General features: G+C 39.8%; 1 protein-coding gene across 2 annotated transcripts in view; it reads right to left on the minus strand.

The window, feature by feature from the left end:
* Positions 1-20,713, minus strand: part of SATB2 (SATB homeobox 2) — a 189,234-nt gene that overhangs the window by 47,547 nt on the left and 120,974 nt on the right. For both annotated transcript variants that reach the window (XM_046019461.1, XM_046019459.1), the window contains exons 8-9: positions 7,935-8,147; positions 3,577-3,732 (exon numbers count right to left, since the gene is read on the minus strand). In XM_046019461.1, the coding sequence (XP_045875417.1) occupies positions 3,577-3,732; positions 7,935-8,147 (369 nt within the window). The remainder of the gene's footprint in view (positions 1-3,576; positions 3,733-7,934; positions 8,148-20,713) is intronic.

Below are 20,713 nucleotides of genomic sequence, written 5' to 3' on the forward strand. Positions count from 1 at the left end.
GCTGGAACAGAGCACACGGCCAGCCCTGGAGGGCTGCACAGGGCCACTGCGCTTCCCCTCTCCGCACTGCTGCTTCCCAGCTCACGCGTGATAAGCTGCAGTTGGGGAGGAAGGGGCGAGCCGCCCCATAGAGTGTCAGAGGAACAGGGAGATGACAAGGAGCTCCTGCAGCCACGCAGGCCGTGCTCCGGGGCACTCACTCCCTGCTGGCCCGTTATAGGTAAGGGTCATACCGAAGTGGTCAGAAAATGTCCTGTAGGATTTTAAATTGTGCCTTCTACTAAGGACCCCTCCTATTAAAGTCTTGTATTTCACAAAAGATAATCACTGACTATAGTGCATTCTCGCTCATGAAGACCATCAGCAATGTGAGCATTTTGAAGAAAGGGAAAAAAAAGAGAATCCTCCGAATTCACACATACCACACACTGATCCTAAATTGAAACGAAGGAAAAGTTAAAGGCGAACTAAACCTGTATGCATATAGCATACCTTTTCCTCTTCCTGTTTTCTTCCGCTTTCCCTTCTTTGGCTCCATCTCTTCGTGGAAGAGAAAGGCAGGGACAGATGGAGACATTCAGAGGAATGGGATGACGGACCGCAACACAGAACAAAGGAGCTAGGGCTGAGCTGGACAAAGAGGCCTACAAAGGCATCTAGATGTGACCCACGCACTAAGGCAACACACACACACACTCCAGTAATAAATATATTGTCACCGATGGGACCACAGACAAAACTACACAAGGTTGTCACCTTCGCAACCCCTTTTCTGAAGCCCTCGTGCCATTGTGTCCCTAGACACTACAGCCCTCAGGGACCATCGTGGCCCACGACCCGCATCTCTCTAAATCCTTCCTTTCCTTTTTCCCTCTAACTCTCATTCGAAGCTTGCCTAACACACAGTTACCAGTGTTATTCTTAATAGTTGATGACAGCAATTCACACCAAAGGGTGGGTAAGTTGTAATGGAGGGTTTGTTTCTATTTTAAAAGAAAGGTAAAATGGAAGGGAAGGGGTTGCTATGCGTATTTGAACTGGGCCTTCAAGGTTCCAAACCTACTCCAGGTCACAAGAGTTCCTAATTCAAGGTTCTTCTAATTTTACCTCCAAGAGAAGAGATCCCTCGCTAGCCTTTTGCTTCACTCCTAAGAACTTCTGATTCCTCCAAAAAAACAGAGAGAGGGAAGAAAGAAAATGCAGGAGAGGAAGAGAGTATCTTTGTATTCCCCATCCTCACAATCCAATAAAGAGGGTGTGGCCACTTCCCACCGCAGCTTGGAGAAGCTAAGTACTTTGGCCAAAGTTCCACTATTAGTCACACACAGAAACACACACACACACAAAGAAACACACCTTATGAACATACACCGAATATGTGTGCAAGGTACCAAACTGTACAATTAATTTCACGAAATATGGTCCTTAGGAAGTATGTATTGGTATGTACAATGCTGGTATGTACAAAAGGGAGTAAATATCTTACGTTAAGTTGCCTTTGAAGCTATCAGGTAAGTTCACTTTGGTGGGGGGGGAACCATTTTTTAAAATATTAAATCCAATTTCCAATCTCATTAGCTATCTATCTTACAAAAAGGTTCCCCATTCATAAATGAGAATGAAGTCGCTGTCCCGATGAAAAAAGGTAAAAGCTTAAAGCACCTTTTCCCCACTGAGGCTCCATCTCATCCTTCCACATATTAATTCCCAGAACTACATTTTCCTCCAGGTTCCACAAAAACAGGGCTCCTGAATTCTTCAGGAGGGATCACAAATATGGCGAGCCACGCTTATGGCAACAGGCAGATACAGCTTTCAATCAGCCACCTGAATTATTTTGGGAGGCTGGAGGCATCACCATTTCCAAACGCCATGGTGCCAAGTCAACAGAAAGATTACAGGCAGTTTGAACGAAGCTCTAGACGACCGGCTTCCGTCTTTCTTCCACGCTGCTTATGAAAGAAGGACTGAGCAAAACTTTGATATTTACGTCAAGTCACGACTAAGGGGCAGGTTTGCAAAATCAATTGTGTAGCTTTTATACTCACTGCACATTTACCACATATGTCCTTTATTACACAGTGGAAAACCATTAAATGCACAGTAGTTTTGCCAAGTGGCAGTATGCATTTAACAGCTTTATTCGCTTAACAGCTCCAGCTCTCATTATATTCTGCCATGTGGTACATGGGATTTTATGCATTTAACAGTTTAAGAAGGCTCTATGGTGTTTTCTTTTCATGTATTTCGTACTATGGTTGGACATCGTATCTTAGCAAACTGGATTTCAGTGATTTCACTGATGAGGGAGGAGCAAGAATGACCTGGAAAAATTACTACATCAAAATTAAAAAGGAAAAAGAGTATTTCAAATCTCTCCAAAATGCCTTGATAGTCTACTCCTTCCTCTTTATCAACATCTGAAAAATGACTCAAGTAAGGTTACTGCAAAACTATAGGCAAAAAAGGGCTAATCCCGAAATAATATAATGAGCGTAAATACCATATTTAGCTATCATTCTTAAAATGATAATTTAATTTGCATTGAAAACCTTCCTGCTTAATAGAAATACAATATTCAGTAACTCCCTTTCTTTTCAGCACACAACAGAAGATCTGTTAAGGAGATGCTGGACCATTTTACCATTTACATATGTGGGATGAAAACATTTGTCATGCAAGGCCACAGAGGAAATCAAGCTCAGAATCAAAGGACTCTCAAAATTATGCTTCAGCTAACTTTTGTTTCCTCCACCCTGCACTGGGTAATTATTCATCCTAAGGATAAATAACCAAGCTCCTCACCCTAACCCCTTTTAGGACAGGGTCGTAGTTATCCCTTTAAACGAACTGAGACGGATAGTGGATCCCATCAACTGTTGCTGTTTTCAGAAATAAAAAACCTAAGCATCTGCTTACCCTTTTCCCTGGAGTGTTCCATTCCCCACGATCCCGGCACTAAGAAACCGTACTGGATAAGCTTCTGTGTTTTCCTGTTATAAATTTTAGCACTCATTCTGGGACCCTCCCCCCCGCCAGATGTGTTTTCTCCTGGAAAAAACAACTGTATTCTACACATAAAAGAAACACCTGACATGGCAAGGTGTCTCTGGGGCTGGAGAAAAGAGGTTATTATAACAAAGTCAGCAGTTGCCCTGGTGGGAATACGAGAGGGGATGAGACAAGATTCCAACTGGGTCTCAGGAAGATGCTGTTTTGTACACGCTAAGTCTCCCTCAAATATCAAAAGAGAGAGAGAGAGAGAGAGAGAGAGAAGGGAGATATAGCCGTGCTTAGAATTATGAGACAAAGCAGTCAAGGCTGATGCTTTTCAGGGAAAAAAAAAAAAAAAAAAAACTTTAAAAGAAAAAAAAAAAATCTGGGTTTTAACTTAGTCTCTATTTTGAACTCCAGTGGGAATAAAAGCAAACCATAGAGCAAAAGGCAGAACATGACAGGTTCCCTAGGGATTATTATTGTTATTATTATTATAGGAACAGATGTATTTTTATTGGTGGGAGGAGGAGAACGGTCTAATTCCAACCCTCGCTTTCGCTCTTTTAAAAAACCACTCACCTGACTTTTATTTGCGGCCACTTTGGCAAACAGGGCTTGAGACACCTTGGCCCTTTTCATCTCCTGTTGGATCTCGTCATAAATGGCAGCTGTGATGTTGACGTTGGCGCCGTCCACCTTAATGGGGAGGTCTGTTGTCGGTGTCGAGGTTTTGGCCTACCAAGAGACCATGAAAATAATAATTTAAAAAGTGCTGCATTCAGCCCAGCCATCTGTGCAGAAATTATCAAAGGATTTCAGTCAGCTGATGCCAAACTGCATTAGCTACAAAGGGACACTTCCTGTCCATTATTCTAATCGGGTTAATTGTGATTGGAAATAACTGCAGTGCATTCCTATAGGACGGGCAGAGTCCTGTCAACCCTGCTCCTTTCCTCACGGTATCCCACACACTTCCCAGGTAGGAAGGCCACCCTGGGCACCAAAGTGGGAGAGATGACCTAACTGCAAAACACGCATATGCAGAACACAAACGCAGTTACATTTCCCTTTCTAAAAATGGCACACCTTGGAGAAAGAGCCAATTCTTCCAGAAAAAATGAGTAAATGGGTAGAGGTCTCTAAATAATAAATTATTACTCAATTTAATGCACTCCCCTGAGTCTCTCTCATTCTTTATTAAAGCTTTACATATGTCATTTGAGTATGTACGGTTGCCCATCATTATCATCATTATGCTACCCAGACAGTCACCTAATTTCACCTAGGAAATCAGTGGAAATGAAACAAAATTTCATTTCATAAAACTAGGCTTCAGAAGGCCTTTGATGTGCCGTTTTCATTTCCTTAAACTCATATTGCGGTTTTATGTATTCTGCCGTGCTCGTTTTAATTGAATGATTTCCCATCAGCTTCAGAGACAAATGAAGGACAATATAGAAGGTGTCTGTACTTCTTGGGGTTAAGATCAACCTAAAACATTTGCATCTCCATGATCCAAAAGACTGTCAGGAGCATTTACTCTGGTAGGAGGGGGCTGGGAAGTCTCAGAACGCCTGACCGCAGGACAGCAAGAAAAGTCACCCCTGAGTTTTGGTTCCTGAGCACACCTGGCTGATTTGAACTAAACTGTGTATGTTTCTGTCTCCACTTACCCTAGAATCCCAAACCAATCATTACTTTCCCTCTACGGGAGCCCAGAGCTATTCCTCTACTGAATAAGCAGCACAAAGATTTCGAGAAAGACACAGCGTGCAGTCTGGACACTGTAGGATATGCTCCGTATCATCTGGAGTCTGGTCTTAATGTCCCCAGGTTTCTGTGAAGGCTTTCATTCCTAACAGTGCTCACTGACTTTTGCATTCTCCTCTCTCCCTGCCTCTGCCTATTTTCTAATTACCACAAAGTAATAACTACAATGTATGTGGTACTTTTCATTGGCCGGGGCACTCCAGAAAGTGTTTTACTTTTGTTATTTCATTTAATTCTTTGAGGACCCCGATAAGTTGGACTTTATTATTTTTATTTTACTGAGGAAGACAACTGAAAAGAAAAGAGGATACTTAACTTGCTGGAAGGACATGCAGCACCAAGTGAAGGAACCGTGATCTGAACTCAAGTGTTTCCGGCTCCAGAACATAGGCTCAGGACACTGTGCTAGCCCACCTCCAAAATCTCCAGCAGTGTAGGCTGGAGGCTATTTTTACAAAACATCTTCCTGCCTTCTAGTTTGGGGTCTTAGCATAATAATCCAATTTTCTTTTTTTTTTTTTTAAAGAAATTCCTTCTTCTCAAAATTTCTAGTTAATTCACAGTGCTTTTCCTGTTAAGTGCATATTTTAGCATATCAATCCCGCCTTTCTCAACTGAAATTTCTTCATTAGCCTCACTGTTATCTCAGCTCACTTGAATGGTCAAATTGTCTCTATCTAGAACCCTCAAGTTTAAAACAAAACCCCTCAAGGCACTGTAATATACGGCTAGGAGCTCATGCCTTGCAATCGAAATAACCAGAGTTCAAATCCCAGCTCTACCACTCAGTCATGCAACTTTACACAAATTCTTTAACCCATCAAAACCTCAGTTTTCTCATCTGTAAAAGGGGAATAACACCACAAAATGGTGAGGACTGAATTCATGCAAAATGCTCACAGCACCAGATACTCAGCAAGTGCTCAATAAATGATCATTCTTATCTTTACATTGTTTTATCATTAAGTACATCAAGAAATACTGGCCAACTCAAAGATTGTAAGAAGGGACTCTTAAGGTATAATTTAACATTCTAAATTTCTTCCATTTGTTTTAAACCAATAATAAAGTGTTGATGGGGTCTGGGAAATATCTCCATCAACCCCCGGAGGCTGCCTGGGTGTTCTAGAATGCTGCCTCCGACTAAAGGCTTCATCAGCGGATGCTCCTCTAACATCTGTTCTCACCACGAAAGCTTTACTAAGCATCTTTACTCCTGAGATATGTATGTAAAGAAGTTGGAGTCAGTAGGTAATCAGAAGATGTTTTAAAAGACTTTAATAACTTCCTTTTCTCGATGTTTAAGAGAAAAAGAAGAAAGTTCCAGAGAATGTACAATTGCCAGTGCCATGACTACATTCTCAAAAATATTTTGAGAAAAAAGAAATCTCAGAAATCTCAAATTCAGAAATCTCAAAACTGTGAAATTTAAATGATCAATTTCCCTGTTATTCTTGTCCGTAAAGGGCACTTCTACCTGGGAATTTTCTAGATGAGATTTTTCTGCTCTTCAATAAAGCAAAATATTGACCCTGATTGTTTTCCCTGGTAAAATGATCTGACCCTGAAATCTATCAGGTCTTTGGAAAGATGTCTAGAAAAATACTACAAAGAATGAACTACCCAGACTTGAGTTATTTTTTAACAAGTAGAAGTGACTTTCTGAGTTAGTTAAATGGCCATGAAGCATGGCTGGACTCTCTATAATGATTTATTGGGCTTCAAAAGTGGCAAAATTATTGGTGAATTTAATAGAAGTAAATATTAGTGCAAATTAACAACTCGTCCAACTCAATAGCTCAATATGTACACCCCAAGATTTAAAAAAAATAAATAAAAAGAAATAAGCTTGGTTACATTCATCCAAAGTAAGCAGTCAAGAGACTTATTTTTGGTTTAACAGTAACTAAAACCCATAATTCACCAAAGACTAAAGTGTAAGTATCACAATTTGGCACTGCATGATAGAAAATGATCTTCAATTAAAAATCTATTGCAGAGCGGAAAAAAATTATGATGTGTGAAAAAAATGGATATACTTGAAAAAGCTCAAATATTTCTACTAGAATAAAATTCTGTTTCTATGTTGAATCAGTTCCTTGGAACTGACTAGAAAACACTCATAACACCAAAATCATAGTATCTATGCAAAAAAGCAAAACAAAACAAAAAACAAAACAAAACAAAAAAACCAAACCCAGACAAACCTTTGGCTTCAAACTACCCATTTTTTTCTGATTTGTACAAATGTGTACCTGTTAAATATTTGTTTTGAGATATAACTTGCAGCTATCCTAGCAACAGTGAATGAGATGGCTTTATCATAAATCCATTGACCAGGAAAAGTTTGGGGGAAATAGAAAGCAGGTTACAAATGAATGGGCTCCCATGCGAACTGGAAAGACTGCTTGGCTGACTGGAGACCTTGACCCCTTAATAAAATTAGGATCTCTAAAGCACAGGGCATCACTAGATTGCATGCATTTGTAGGAAGACCAGATCGGAAGGCTTTTAAGTGTGCAAAAAGGAGGGAAGGAAAGCTGAGTCACTGAGTTCTGCAGGGAGAATCAGCCTAGGAAGGAAAACCATGAAGGCCTACCTTCCCCTGCTGTGTTCAGCGCTCACTGAATGATCCCCCAAACATTCTGGTCCAGCCACGGCACACACAGGCTTCCAGCACACACAGAGTTCTCCCCCATTCCGTCTTTCTTCGGATTGCATAAAGAGTTTGGACTACTCTACTTGTCCCCTGTCCCCAGTGCTAACCAACATCCCCCACCCCCCGCTACCCTCCCCCACCCCCACTCAGTATCCAAATAAATATACAGTTTAAAGAAAAGCAGTGTTCTTGCTATGCAAACTCAGCCTCAACTCAAATCCCCTGGCCCCATCTTAGATAACTAAGCAGCCGTGTGGAAACATTTTGGAGCCTGCCCTTCCACCCAAGCTTGTCCCGTCTGTGTGGAAGAACGGTGTTTTTCTAAAGGGACTGGAATCCCACAGGACACAGTAAAGGATAAACCCTATGACATGACCCGGAGCAACATGATCCGTGAGTCAAGAAATCCTGGAATTAAGTCTCTCAGTTTTGGAGAGAAACACATTATCAGTGAAGGCAACATGTTTCCAAGGCCCAGAGTGAAAAGTCAGCGGAGCAAATCTCTCACCTGAGGGGTTCGGGAGGAGCTGGGACTGCTAGAGGCTGACGAGACCATGCTCACATTGGGGTTCATGCTCCGCTCTCGCTCGTCCTGGTATATGCGGTCCCGCTCCACTTCCGGCAGATTGAGGAAATTCTGCATGGCCCTCAAGTTTACTAAGAGAGACTGAGAGGCTGTCCGAGGGTCTTCTTCCTTACGCAAAATCTCAGACAACAATCCCTGATTACATGGAAGACAAGAAAACAAGAAAACAGGCCAAGTCATATCTGCAGGTATGTGTGCGGTTTCCAGCGTCTGCTCCCCCCCCACCCCCCCCTTTATTTGTTCGGTGTAACCAGCTGGCGGTGATGTCAAGAACCTCGGTCTCATTGCCGAGGGTTCTCCAGCAGGGAGATTTTGTGAGAATGTGCTTGCCTTCCAGGGCTGTGCCTGATTCTGGACTGTTCTATTCTGACACTTGATCATCGCTGTAATAATCGTCAGCACACAGAGATGCCAGCTAGCAAGGTAGGCGCTCGGAAGGCTTGTGGGGTTGCAGCTACCACCAGGTGCCTCCTACAAGTATTTCAGGAACTGTTAGAACTCTCTCTGCTTGAAACTGGGAACACTTGGCAGTCCTGCTCAGCTTTACAAATCTGCCAAGTTTGGTAAATTTAGTTCCGACATTTAAACAGCATGGGAGATTTACATCGACTTAAAAAAATTAAAAAAAAAAAAGTCTGGCTGAATTTCTGTGTGACCGGCCACTGTTTTCAATATAGATGTTTCTCATGGCAAAAAAAAAAAAAAAAAAAAAAGGCACAAAGCAAATGGCCACTCCTGGTGTTAACCCTCTGAAAGCTTCCCAACCCACACATACAATCGGTACCTTTTGTTTCTGTACCTGACGGCACCCAAACCTTTCTCCCCCCAAGAGGGGGAACAGCGGATCCCACCATTAAGGCCATGGAAATACAGTCATATCCGGTGAGGATCAGAGCACACATCAGAGAATGCCACGTATAGGCCAGGATAATTTCTGAATCTGTGACTCATCCATATAGAAAGCTTTAAATAGGAATCTACTGTTTTCATGTGCTCTGATGGCAGGGAACGTGCAAAGAAAAGGAAAATGCTGACGTGTCTGGAGAAAAGTAGTATGCACTCAAGAAAAGGGCTGCAACACAGAAGTCATTCGGGCAAAAGCTAAAACATGTCTATTTTGCACTCGTGTTAGATGATCACCCAGAGGCGTCCCTTTACGCTTCCAACTCAGGCCATCTCTTCTCGGAGGAGTGTGAGACCAGAGTCTAGGATTATCCTCCAGGAAGAGCTAAAACGTTCACCTCTGTATCTTAGAACACATGGGGCAACTCCAAATCGTGAAAAGTAGTTGCTAAAGACAGTTCCACTGAGGCGAATCTTAACGCAAAGAAAACACTATCAGGTTTGTAAAATATGGCTTCAATATAAAAAGGTGTTGGAAGCAAGAAGAATATACAAGTTCTGGTTGGGCAGAACTCTTCAGGATAAGAGAGACAATTTTTAAAAACAAGGAATGCATTATAATGTAGTGAAGCAAATGCCACACGAATGTGCATCACACAACAATCAGCACTCCAAGGAGGTAACCACCACTCAAAATACCATGTAAGACAATTTATAAGGAATCAACAGGCGGTATGCCACACGGTAGTTCTGTGACATGGGTGTCACATTGCTTTGATTAGAGAAGTCTTTGCAAATAAGAAGAAAATATGCCACACAATGAAGCTAGAAGAAATGTTCATAAGCTGTGTCTGTGGGCAGGCATGCCCAAAGAAAGGAAAAGGTAGGACATATATGTGAATATACCGTTATCGGTAAAATGATTGTAAGAAAATCCAGATTTCTTATCATGCTTTAAGAAGCAAGAGACGTCTGTCTTCCAGAAAATGTTATACAATTGAGGTACAGATTCTTTTTTTGATATTAAAAGTCATTTTGGCCTTAAGTTATCTTACTTTCCACTTGCATTAAGCAATTTGAAATATTAATTATGAATTTGTCCTAAGATAAAAAATCTCCCAATTAATATGTAGAAGGGCAAGAGGGAAGTAGATTTAAAATCAATACCAATAAGACACTAAGACAGATATTTTCTGAGCTTTCTTTAGTAATGAACTCTGCACAGAAAGGATGAGTTGGTCCTTGGTCCCCTCCCTCCTCCTCCCCCTCTCCCTTTCTCTCTCTCTAGCGTAAGCAACTTGAGCATTTTAATAAATCTCAGGCTATGAAATTTGGAGGAATTTTAGGGTCTGCCTGGATATATTCTTTATGCCTGTTTGACAATTATAGTTATGGTATCTCAAAGGCAAAATTTGTAAAAGTATTCTTCCGTGAAATTATTTTTGCAAAGGGAAGGGAGATCTTAACATACAAAATGGTGAAATAACAAAAATTGTTATTATTACTGTTAGTAACTGTTATAACTGTTATCATTATTGTTCAAAATAGCAAGTTTGTTCACGCCTAACCAATAAAAAAATTATTCCGAGGTCTTTTACTCGCTTCTTGTTTGGCTTGGTTGACTTTATTCTTCCCTCACACAGGAATTGTGGAGTCCCTGCCCCTCATTTTTTTTACACGTTGGACAACCTTACAGGGAAATGAATCCATCTCTAAGAAAAATCAAGACAAAGCATCTTTGTAAATGATTCTGCTCATCAGCATCATTTCCGAAGTGAATGAGACACGATGTTTGTATTTTGAAGGCCTGGGAGAATGTACTATTGCCTCTGTTTCATTTGCCTAATTGAAGATAAAGTCTCAAACCAACAAGGTGGCCAGTGCTGCCTCCGCGGACTACCCCAGAGAAGGACAACACTGTTCTAAATTATTTACTTGAAGTCTCCTCTGTGTAGCCCTGGTCCCAAAGCAGATTTTTTTTTTTACCTCAGACATTTTCAATAACCAGTGGCTCACTGGTGAGCACAAAAAGATTTTTAGCTGTTTTGTTGAGTCTTTTTGATTTTGGTTATTTATACGCTCTTCACTCCTTCAACTGGAATTTTTTAAAAATATAGTCCAAGTTCCACGGGCTCATGAATGTAGAGTGAGTCTATTTAGTTAGCTGAAAATCGTCACGGGGGGAAAAAAAGAATCAGAAGAAAATCTATGGCATAATTTATACCACACACCACCTTATCTAATTATCAGGGTAAGTAAACGTTTATCATATTGAAACTGTCTTGAATTGAACATGAATTAATAATTTATCTCACATAAATATTCCTAAAGCCCTTTGCTACTATGTTGTCTGGCATTTTAATGACCAACCGGCCGGGCGGGAGGTGTCACTTGGACATTCCCATTACACAGCCCGAAAATCAGAGAATGCGGCATGGCACCTGGGCACTGGGAAAAAAAGGATGTACCTTGATGAATAGAAAGGTCATGAATATTGAGAACGTGAAAATTGAGGGAAATTAATAAATTAACCAGGATATTGCTTATTAAACTTTCATCTCAGTAATCATATTAAAACATATTGCAAGTCTTGAGTAAAGTGGTCATTAAGCATTTTCCTCATTGTAGGCAACGGAGCCTTCTCGAGGGAAAGATTATAACAATTCCCAGCACGGTGTTAGCTGAGGTTATGTAAGACCAGGAAACATGTTGACTGCAAAGGAGCAGGGGGAGCATCTGCGCAGGGAAGACAGACACCTTTGCACAATAGCTGGTGGGTAGCGAGCCACTGAAAAAAGAAGGGAGTCAGGCAGAAAGAACCTCCAACTGGCCTTCTCCTTAGCCTTTTAATGGGGGATTTTGTAAGTTTTATATTATTTCCAGTGCCCGCAAAGAATAGACGACGTTGGCAGAAAATTCAATAAAAACAAACTAATTAAAAGCACAAGAGATAATATAATGCCATCTAGCTTGGGGGCTAATATAGGCTATCTCCACTCCACAAACAAAACAATTAGGGCGAATTTTTAAAATGAAAAATTGAGGTACTTATTATTTCTAGTATTTCTTTTTAAGAGACACAGAGGGAGGCAGAGGCAGAGGGAGAAGCAGGCTCCGCATGGAGCCGGGAGCCCGGTGTAGCACTCGATCCCAGGATCATGGGATCATGCCTTGAGCTGAAGGAAGATGCTTAATTAACTGAGCCACCCAGGTGCCCTCTAGTATTTTAAATAATATTTATTTGCAACAAACTAAATGACCTCATAGTTTCTGAATCTGCAATTTCCGTTGAGCTTTTTTGCTTATGTTATTATGATTTCCATATTTCTTCAACATTTTATATAGTTTGCCCCAGATTATTAGTGTGTGAAACCCATGCTGATATTTAGAAATGCTTGGGAAACGTTACCACGACTGGCTCTATAAAATTTAGTTCTAAGTTTCTGCACTAGCCCTTGAGACCTTATCTGAGACAGGTGAAAAATTGCTTAGGATGGGACCTTAATTCTTTAATGGAGCAGAAGAGAACCAGAACCTGGACTGAGTTCTAGGAACACTGAGCCCAAGCCTCTCATACCTTCCCGGGACTGGCAGGAACAGTTGAGGTCATGGCTGCCTAGATTTTAACAAGACACTCATTCTTCACATCTCCCAGACTTCTGGTAATTTTGTAGGCTCTATCTCCCAATGATTATCTAGGGAACCCCCAAACTCAATGTACCTGTTACCAAAAAATGACAGACCAGTCTAGTAATTCATTCTTATTTATGACTTGGTATGAACCTCAGAAAGGGATGAGGATATTAAGAAGGCACAGATTCCACTGCCAAGGAATTCACTGTGTGTTGGTTTATAGAAACACAACGTAGAAGTTGACAAGTGTCATAAATTCCAGAGAGAATGAGTGCCGGCTCCATTCATAAGAGGGTAAAAGTATTGCCAGGTAAAGGACTCGGGGAAAACATTTGGAAGAAGTGGGACTTAACCTGGCTGGAATTTGAAATACACACAGAACATGGATATAGAGAGAATGAGGAGACAAGGCAAAGGGGGAGAAGCAAGGGAGGACGGGCCAGTGTTAAAACACTGTTAGAAAAAGAAACTGCATGACTGGTCCAGAATGCCAAGAGAAGTTTCTGTGTCTTTAAAAGCTTAAAAAAAAAAAAAGTACAAAAAACTGATAGAGCAGTAGAAGACATTCCGAAGTGAAAATACTAGAGTCCACATTAATATAATTCCGAACTACTGGAGTATACACAAAATAACCAGCAAACATTACCCCCAAAATGAAGTGATATTAGATAATCTGTTCAGCCTTTTTGTCACCTGCAACAAATTAGGCTTTCAATATGCAAAACATCTTCCTTCCAGAAAAACAAATGATCATGATTCCATTTAATTGTAATTTAATGAGGCATAATTTATTTTTTAAAGTGATATACGCCAGGTGTGTACTGAGGAAACTGGCCCAGCAAACCCCAGAGCTCCCCCTTGGAAAAAGCCTCAAGCTAGCTGGAGACTGTTTTCATTTCTGTAAATTACATTTCTGTTTGTGGCAGTTGAAGAGGGAGGTATAAAGGGTAACTTGGGATGTTCACATATTTATTGTAACATATACCTTTGAAGTAACTCAACGAAAAAATACTCATTTATCATATAAGCAAATAGCTTGAAAGTGTTGAGTTCCAATCTGAACAAAGATCAATTTTAGAGAACATAAACCCCATCTCCTAATAATATTTTTTATTTGTTAGATATATTAACAAAGTATACAAGCTATTCAACGATCTTCAGAAATCGACTTACAACGTTTCAAGGATGTATAAGGTGAAACATATGTGTTACGTGGTAGTGAGTCGGAATACAGTTAGTTCATATATCTATACTGCTTTAAACAAATGATGTCGTAACCAATAAGCAGGCTGAAAGACACATATCCCATTCCCTCCCCATTTCACAGATTAAAATATAGAGGATGGAAGGTGGAAGGGGCCTTGTCACTCATATCAGCCAACGCTTCATCCTGTCCTGAGCATGATCTGTCTTCATGTACTTCCCTTGAATTACCAAAAAAAAAAAAAAAAAAAAAAAAAAAAACCCACAAAAACAACCCTAATAGCCTCCACAGACACTCTTCCCGTCTTACTCATCCTGTCTTCACTCTTCACATTTGCATGCTTATTTGTTAGTCTTACTTTTCACACACAGTTCTGAAATGTCTGGTTCCAGCTGATGGGAGAGCCAAAAACTGGTATTCTTTTGTGAAAATCAGGTAATAACGGAATTCCGAGCCTGATCATACAAAGTGAGCTCTGACACCTTGGTGGTTAATGCGCAGTTATCGAAGCTGCAAAACCAGCTGCACGGCTGTAGAAAGTACTGACATCCTACCATCTGAAAGCTGACCTAACAAAACTGGTCCTTTCCTAATCTCCAATCTCATTTCCTTCTAGACGCTCCTGAGAGGCATTTCCCCCTACCCCTGCTCCCCAATATAAACTGGTTTCCCTGGGTTCCATATTCATAATCTACAACCCCACTATGAAGCTGAATGCGGAAATTCATTTGTGTAATGCTGAAAATACTCACCCCGCCTTCACCCCCCAGAGTACGGCTTAGCCATGAAGCCAGAGTACTTAGGCTGATTTGAATAAAAGGTATACAGGGCACAACAATGACAATTTGATTTTTATTATTAAAAATGATGTGTTAAATCCTCAAAGAAAATGTCGTTATTGCATTAGGTTAATAAAACCTCTCTTTATTACAATATCTCTTTATTAGGAAAGACAGCCTATGCATGTCACATTTTTGTAGGATGGGGGTGGATAGAATTGAGCATCTAAAGGGAATTAATGTACTCCGCAAATATAAATGCTATATACAAAAGTAACATTTGCAGACAAATGTTGTTGCTGTAGAAATGTGTACTGTAATGCACTAAAACGTATATATATGTATTTCTACTGCAGTTGGCAATAGTTGCTCCCTCCTTTGAACTGAGATGGCAGTAGTTCTAGCTCCTATTTATGGCACTTTATGGCACCATCTTTTACATTGTGCTACTATAAATCCTCTTCTCCCCATCATACAGTAAATTCCTTGGGAGCAGACTCTGTACACTCTGTGCTTAGTTGGGAACATACACCAACACAGGGCTCTAAGAATGCACCAAATGCATTTTTTTTTTCATTTTTCTGAACAGCCAGCAATAGACCCTGGTGGACCACATATTACACTCGATATCTTTTCATTCCATCTCCTATAAACACGAAGATAACGGAAACTGAAATTTTGGGCCACGCAGACTTCACTTTAGAACAAATACTTCATGTACCCTAAATCTGCAATTTATTGAATGAAACACTTCCCTCAAAGACAGCCTTCTTCCTGACGTACGTAATAAAACTTCACTTGTGCCCCCTGACACACCAGAATGCAGTAAGCGTGCAAAGAATGGGCACAGCAAAAACATTCGCGAAACCAAAACTGTCTGGCTCTCTTAACGGCAACCCCCTTGTCCAAGCCACTCTTGAGCACATACAAAGGAGGAACTTAGCCAAAAACAGACTTCTGGCAACTTTCTTATTTTTACCTACCTACTTAATGCAAAGATAGATGCAATTAGATAAACTTTCTTTCCCCCCCCTTCTTACTCCTTCCCTTCTTGTCTTTAGAAAGTCTTGGGTACCAGAATGGGGGGGGGGGCTCTGCACAATCTAAATCAAAATTTTTTAAACACACTAGTACCTAAAAAGCAAAAGCCAATAGAGAACTGAACAGGTTCCCTTTGAAAACATTTACCAGCGGTGTTCTCAGCTCTGGGCACATACGTGGTTTCTACTAACACCTCAAGTACCTGGCACGTGACTATTGCATTCACAAAGTTCTGGGCCCTGGCTATTTCTAGTTTCTATGTGTATTGTGTGAAACAACTGTTGGCAAACTGCCCACAAAATTTACTAGCTTTGGCTACTTTGTCAAAACATTGGCAAAAATAGTGCTTTCCAAAAACAAAACAAAACAAAGCAAAAACATACATTTAGTGAATATTTATATCTCAAATGTATCAAATGCATTCAGATATAAAAAGTAGAGCAGTCTGTTAACATATGAGTTGACTTTGTCCTTCAAACATTGAAAAACATTTTTTTTTCCTAATGAAATATTTCTGCATTAACTCCAATCACCTGCAAGGTCAAAAACACCTTTTCTCATGCAGCAACATGCAACACATGCCAGTACTTATTACCCCACGGTGGGATTACTGCTTTGAAAGCTTGTTGACCCCTTGTACCTCCTTGGAGAGGGGGCTGTGTCTTTCATCTTCTGCCCTATGATAACAGAAATAAGTGAGACTAAAGGGGTTGTGAATGTGAGTTCTGAGGTCAAAATTGCTGAGCTCAAAGCCAGGCTTCGACTGGATAAGGATTAATTAATCTCCCTATGGCACAGTTTCCTCACCAGTAAAACTGATATAGTAATCTTACTTCCCACATAGGATTCCCTAGAGCTTGCCACTGTACCTGATACACGAGTTCAATAAATGTTGGCCTCCATTATAATGCCTACCATAGTCTCTGAATGCTTAACAAATATTTGCTAAATGAATGAATTAGTAAGTACAGAACTAATACCAAAATACAATTCTTTTTTTTTTTAAATATTTTATTTATTTGACAGAGAGAAATCACAACTAGGCAGAGAAGCAGGCAGAGAAAGAGGAGGAAACAGGCTCCCTGGTGAGCAGAGAGCCCGATGTGGGGCTCGATCCCAGGACCCTGGGATCATGACCCGAGCTGAAGGCAGAGGCTTAAACCCACTGAGCCACCCAGGAGCCCCCAAAATACAATTCTTATTCTGAATTTGCAACTTCAAGTTTCCAAGGCCCTCCACGTACATTTCACTGAACACCTTCCCATACAGAAGGCAGAAAATGTAAAGAATACATTTTAGGAAGGAAAATATTTAAAATTATCTGGGATTGAAGATAATGTAAAGAAAAATTTAAGTGATTATATAAAGTGGAAGGACCACATGGATATCCAGCATATCACTAAACCAAGATACTCATTTTATACTTCAGGAAAGTAAAACAACTTTTCTTCCTTAAGTAACTCTGTAGTCATTTAAAGAAAAGCCTTCATTTGCATTTTTGTTTAAACATGGGTCACAATTATCAGTGGATGATAGAATTATTTCAGTACATAACTATTTTTTATAATGAAATGCAATTAAATAGATTGGAAATTACCAGAGTACTTCACACATGATATGAGTATTATTTGATGAAGGCTTTTTTTTTTTTCCTTTAAGAAGCCTTTGCCTTAGAAACATATAGATAAACAGTGGATATCAAATGGAGCTCAAGATAGACACACATACGTATGTGCACGTGTGGGAGTGTCTGTACCAGCTCATGATGTAAAAAGTACTTCTCCCTGGGTACTGCAGTCAGAGAAGTCTGAAAGTAAATGCTGTAGTCTACAATGATAATTTTAGGTACAAATCTTGTAGACAGAATGCAAACAACCTTGTAATCTCCAACTGACTTCAAATTGATTCAGTTATGTTTTTCTCACAGCATTTCTGGCCTTTAAATTTAATTTGTTTTATTTGAACAAACATGCACTTAACCCCAGGCCAAATGGTCATCATTTCAATCAATGACCATGAAAGGAACACTCCTTGTGTGTTTTTTTATTACTTTAAATAAACAATGGTGAAAAAGTATATAAATAATGAGATGTAAAGCTAGTGATCCTTGTATTTCTTCTAGAAAAATTCTACTTTAATTGTAAACATCACCCAGGGTCAAAGGAGACTAGTTAACACTAAAATAGGCCTTTACACTGAAAATACAGGTCTATATTGAGATACACTCACTGGAGATAAAAGAAAGTCCTTATTGAAGAGAGAGATTCCATATCTGTGTGAAATGAGTTGATCACTCCTTGTTAGAAAATACTGACAAAATCATATAAAACCATCCCCAGAAGGCAGCTTTTTTTTTTTAGCTAAAATGGAGAAATTGGAGTTTTCTATAATTATTTCAGTAACTAATTTTTAAGAACTTTGCACACTGACCAGGGATAGGACTAGACAGAACAGCATACTATCATCTTTCTTTCCTGATTCTTTGGTGCCACTTTTGTAAAGGGGGGAGTGTCTTTATATATTCTTTTACACAAAATTCTCTCTTCCAAGTAGATTTAGGAACGAGAAGAGGGTTACAGATGTTTGACAGTTACTGAGTCAACCTTCTCTCTACCCAGAACACAAAGCCAGAATCTCCTCCATCCTTCTTCATTGGAATTGTCCAAAAGGTGCTAATTAATGATAGTTCTTATATGTACAACAGGAACTACTGTGAGACCACTAGCTAGGGGCCATCCTCAAGCCATCTAATAACTCTGAGACACTGCTATCCTGAGAGATATTAATATTATTACAATCTTTAAATCTTCAAATTCAAGCCAGTGGCTCTGAAATGAAAGATTGCCTATTTTATGAAGCAAGCAGGGCCATCTTTTCCTACTTTATTAATTTAATGTTGAAATCAAAAGAGGTTGTATTATTTGCTTCAAAACCCAATAACATGTTCATGCCTGATCTGCGACATTTCATATTTAAAGGCCATCTTTCAGTGGATGGACTTCCTTTTTCTCACAGGTTTCCTTGTCATTTTATAACCAGCTCACTGGACCATGGAGTCAAGACCCCTGAGTTTACATTGTGTTCTATTCCTGGATGACTGGCTGAGCGCCCATATCTCTACTGCATAGTAAGAAATAATGATGGCTGGGACGAGAGGTTGGCCGAGAAATAATTCTGAATATCTTGAAGGTCAAGTTTTCTACAAACATAAACTGTACGTGAATTAAATCAAGCCTATCTTTGGCCAACAATATGTATAAATCAGACACGAGACTTTCTTCTCCCCCAAATTGACTGGTAATGCACTTAAGTTCAGATTTCCCAATATTTTGGTTGCTAAAATGTTCATGCTGTTGCTACATATCTCTTCCTAACTGTGCCACTTCAAAATATAGTGTTTAGCAAGTCCTTAGACATTTTTGACCTTAATAATATAGGCATGCATATATTATAAACCTGGTGCCAATCAAGCCTAAAAGCAAAATCCATGTCGTTTCACACAGACATGCACACTTCTAGCCATTGACCTCACTGCCAACTTTCGTGATACAATATTCAAGCTAATTTTCTAACATTCTCCAGTTGCTGAGTCACTTTATAAAATTATATTTATGACCCTGGCCTCAGGTTTCTTCAAATGATGTGGCTTTGATGAGTAAACAGCAGATTCTTTGCAAAGTCTCATAAAAAATTCAAAAATAGTCCCATAAGGACAGGTCAACCAAATAATTTCCCAAAGGATTTTTAAAATCCTTTTCTCTATGAGATAAGACCACGATGAGCAATCATCTCAAGCAAGGTGTCTGACAAAAGCTTGCAAAGTGTGTAACTTGGTGACTTTTGCATCACACTGAATAAGGAACAAGAGACCAAATTAGGGGCTTACTGCTACAGAACAGCACATTGCGTGAAACACATCTGGGCTTCTACTGAAAACATGTTTCTAAGAATCGGCTCAGGAGAACTACCTGAGACAGAAAATGGACCTGAACTTTCTGAGTTATGATGTAATCTGCTAAAGGAAAAAGAAAAAAAACTCTATTCTATGAATAATGAATGTGGCAGTAGTCTGATTTTCAAACTGTAGAAAGGTCTTACTGCTGATTCCTCGTGTAGGGGATTTCCTGACCTCCAGCGTCAAGGAAAGGGTGATGCAGAGATGGAACGTGGGTCTCACCTAATTTCCCTTTTCTGACATTCTAATGCCCCATTCACATGGGGCAGGGCATCCGTTCCGATGGATTTAGCCTCGTTTGGATCAAAGCTTCCTGTGCTTCATTTAACAGATTTACTCAGATGGAAGGTCTCGGAGGAGAAACTATGTTAGTAAGTGGGGGATCTCTGAGCATACGAATATGTAGGTCATTGGATTTTTAAATAAATTAGAGAATAGTTGATCTATTAAGGAAGAGCCAGTGTACATATTTTATGAAACCATCCTTGTTACAGGTCAGTGGGCATCCCACAACCATTCCTTGCTAATAGTAAGTCTTTTAAAATACGGTCATAAACCTTTTCATAGTGTCACAAGTCTCTAATTATTGTTTTTTTTAAGTCCACAAAATGACACAGGGCAAAACAACACTCAAAGTTAGGATTCATAATCAAACTGTCAAAAAGCACAAATGTAAACACAGTGAATAGGCAAGCAACTTATTTAATGTCCATAAGCCTAGTAAGTGAGAGCAGGCCAACTCTAAATAAATTAAGGAAATAAGCAAGAGAAAATGAATCACAAAAGAAAGGAAGGTAAAAATCTTAAAAAAAAAAAAGGAAGGAAGGATAGAAGGAGGGAGAAAGGGAAGAAAGGGAAAAAGAAAAAAGAAACTAGATAGACCATGGGTCCTTTTATTTCTTGAAACTATTAGTCCTACAAACACCATTTGCATCACTGACAGAACACTGCAGACAGGACCGGCCAGGGAGCAAAGCCACTCTGAAACTCACATGCATCACGTGATTCCGCACTCAACCTCAGTAAGGGTAGTTTAGCTTAAGTTTGGAAGATCTCACAGAGCTTCAAATCCAGTGTCTGTTTCAGTCTCATTGCCTCTTTTTCTCTTTCTGTTTTTCTCCCTCACATTCACTATCCGTAAGTATATCTAGACAATATCAGTATCAGTCCACTGAATTCCGTATGAAATAATAATAGTGACAATATTTTCAAGAGAAAGTAGTACAGTAAAAAATCTATACTATTC

This window comes from Meles meles, chromosome 9 (genome assembly GCF_922984935.1).
Source record: "Meles meles chromosome 9, mMelMel3.1 paternal haplotype, whole genome shotgun sequence".
Taxonomy (NCBI): domain Eukaryota; kingdom Metazoa; phylum Chordata; class Mammalia; order Carnivora; family Mustelidae; genus Meles; species Meles meles.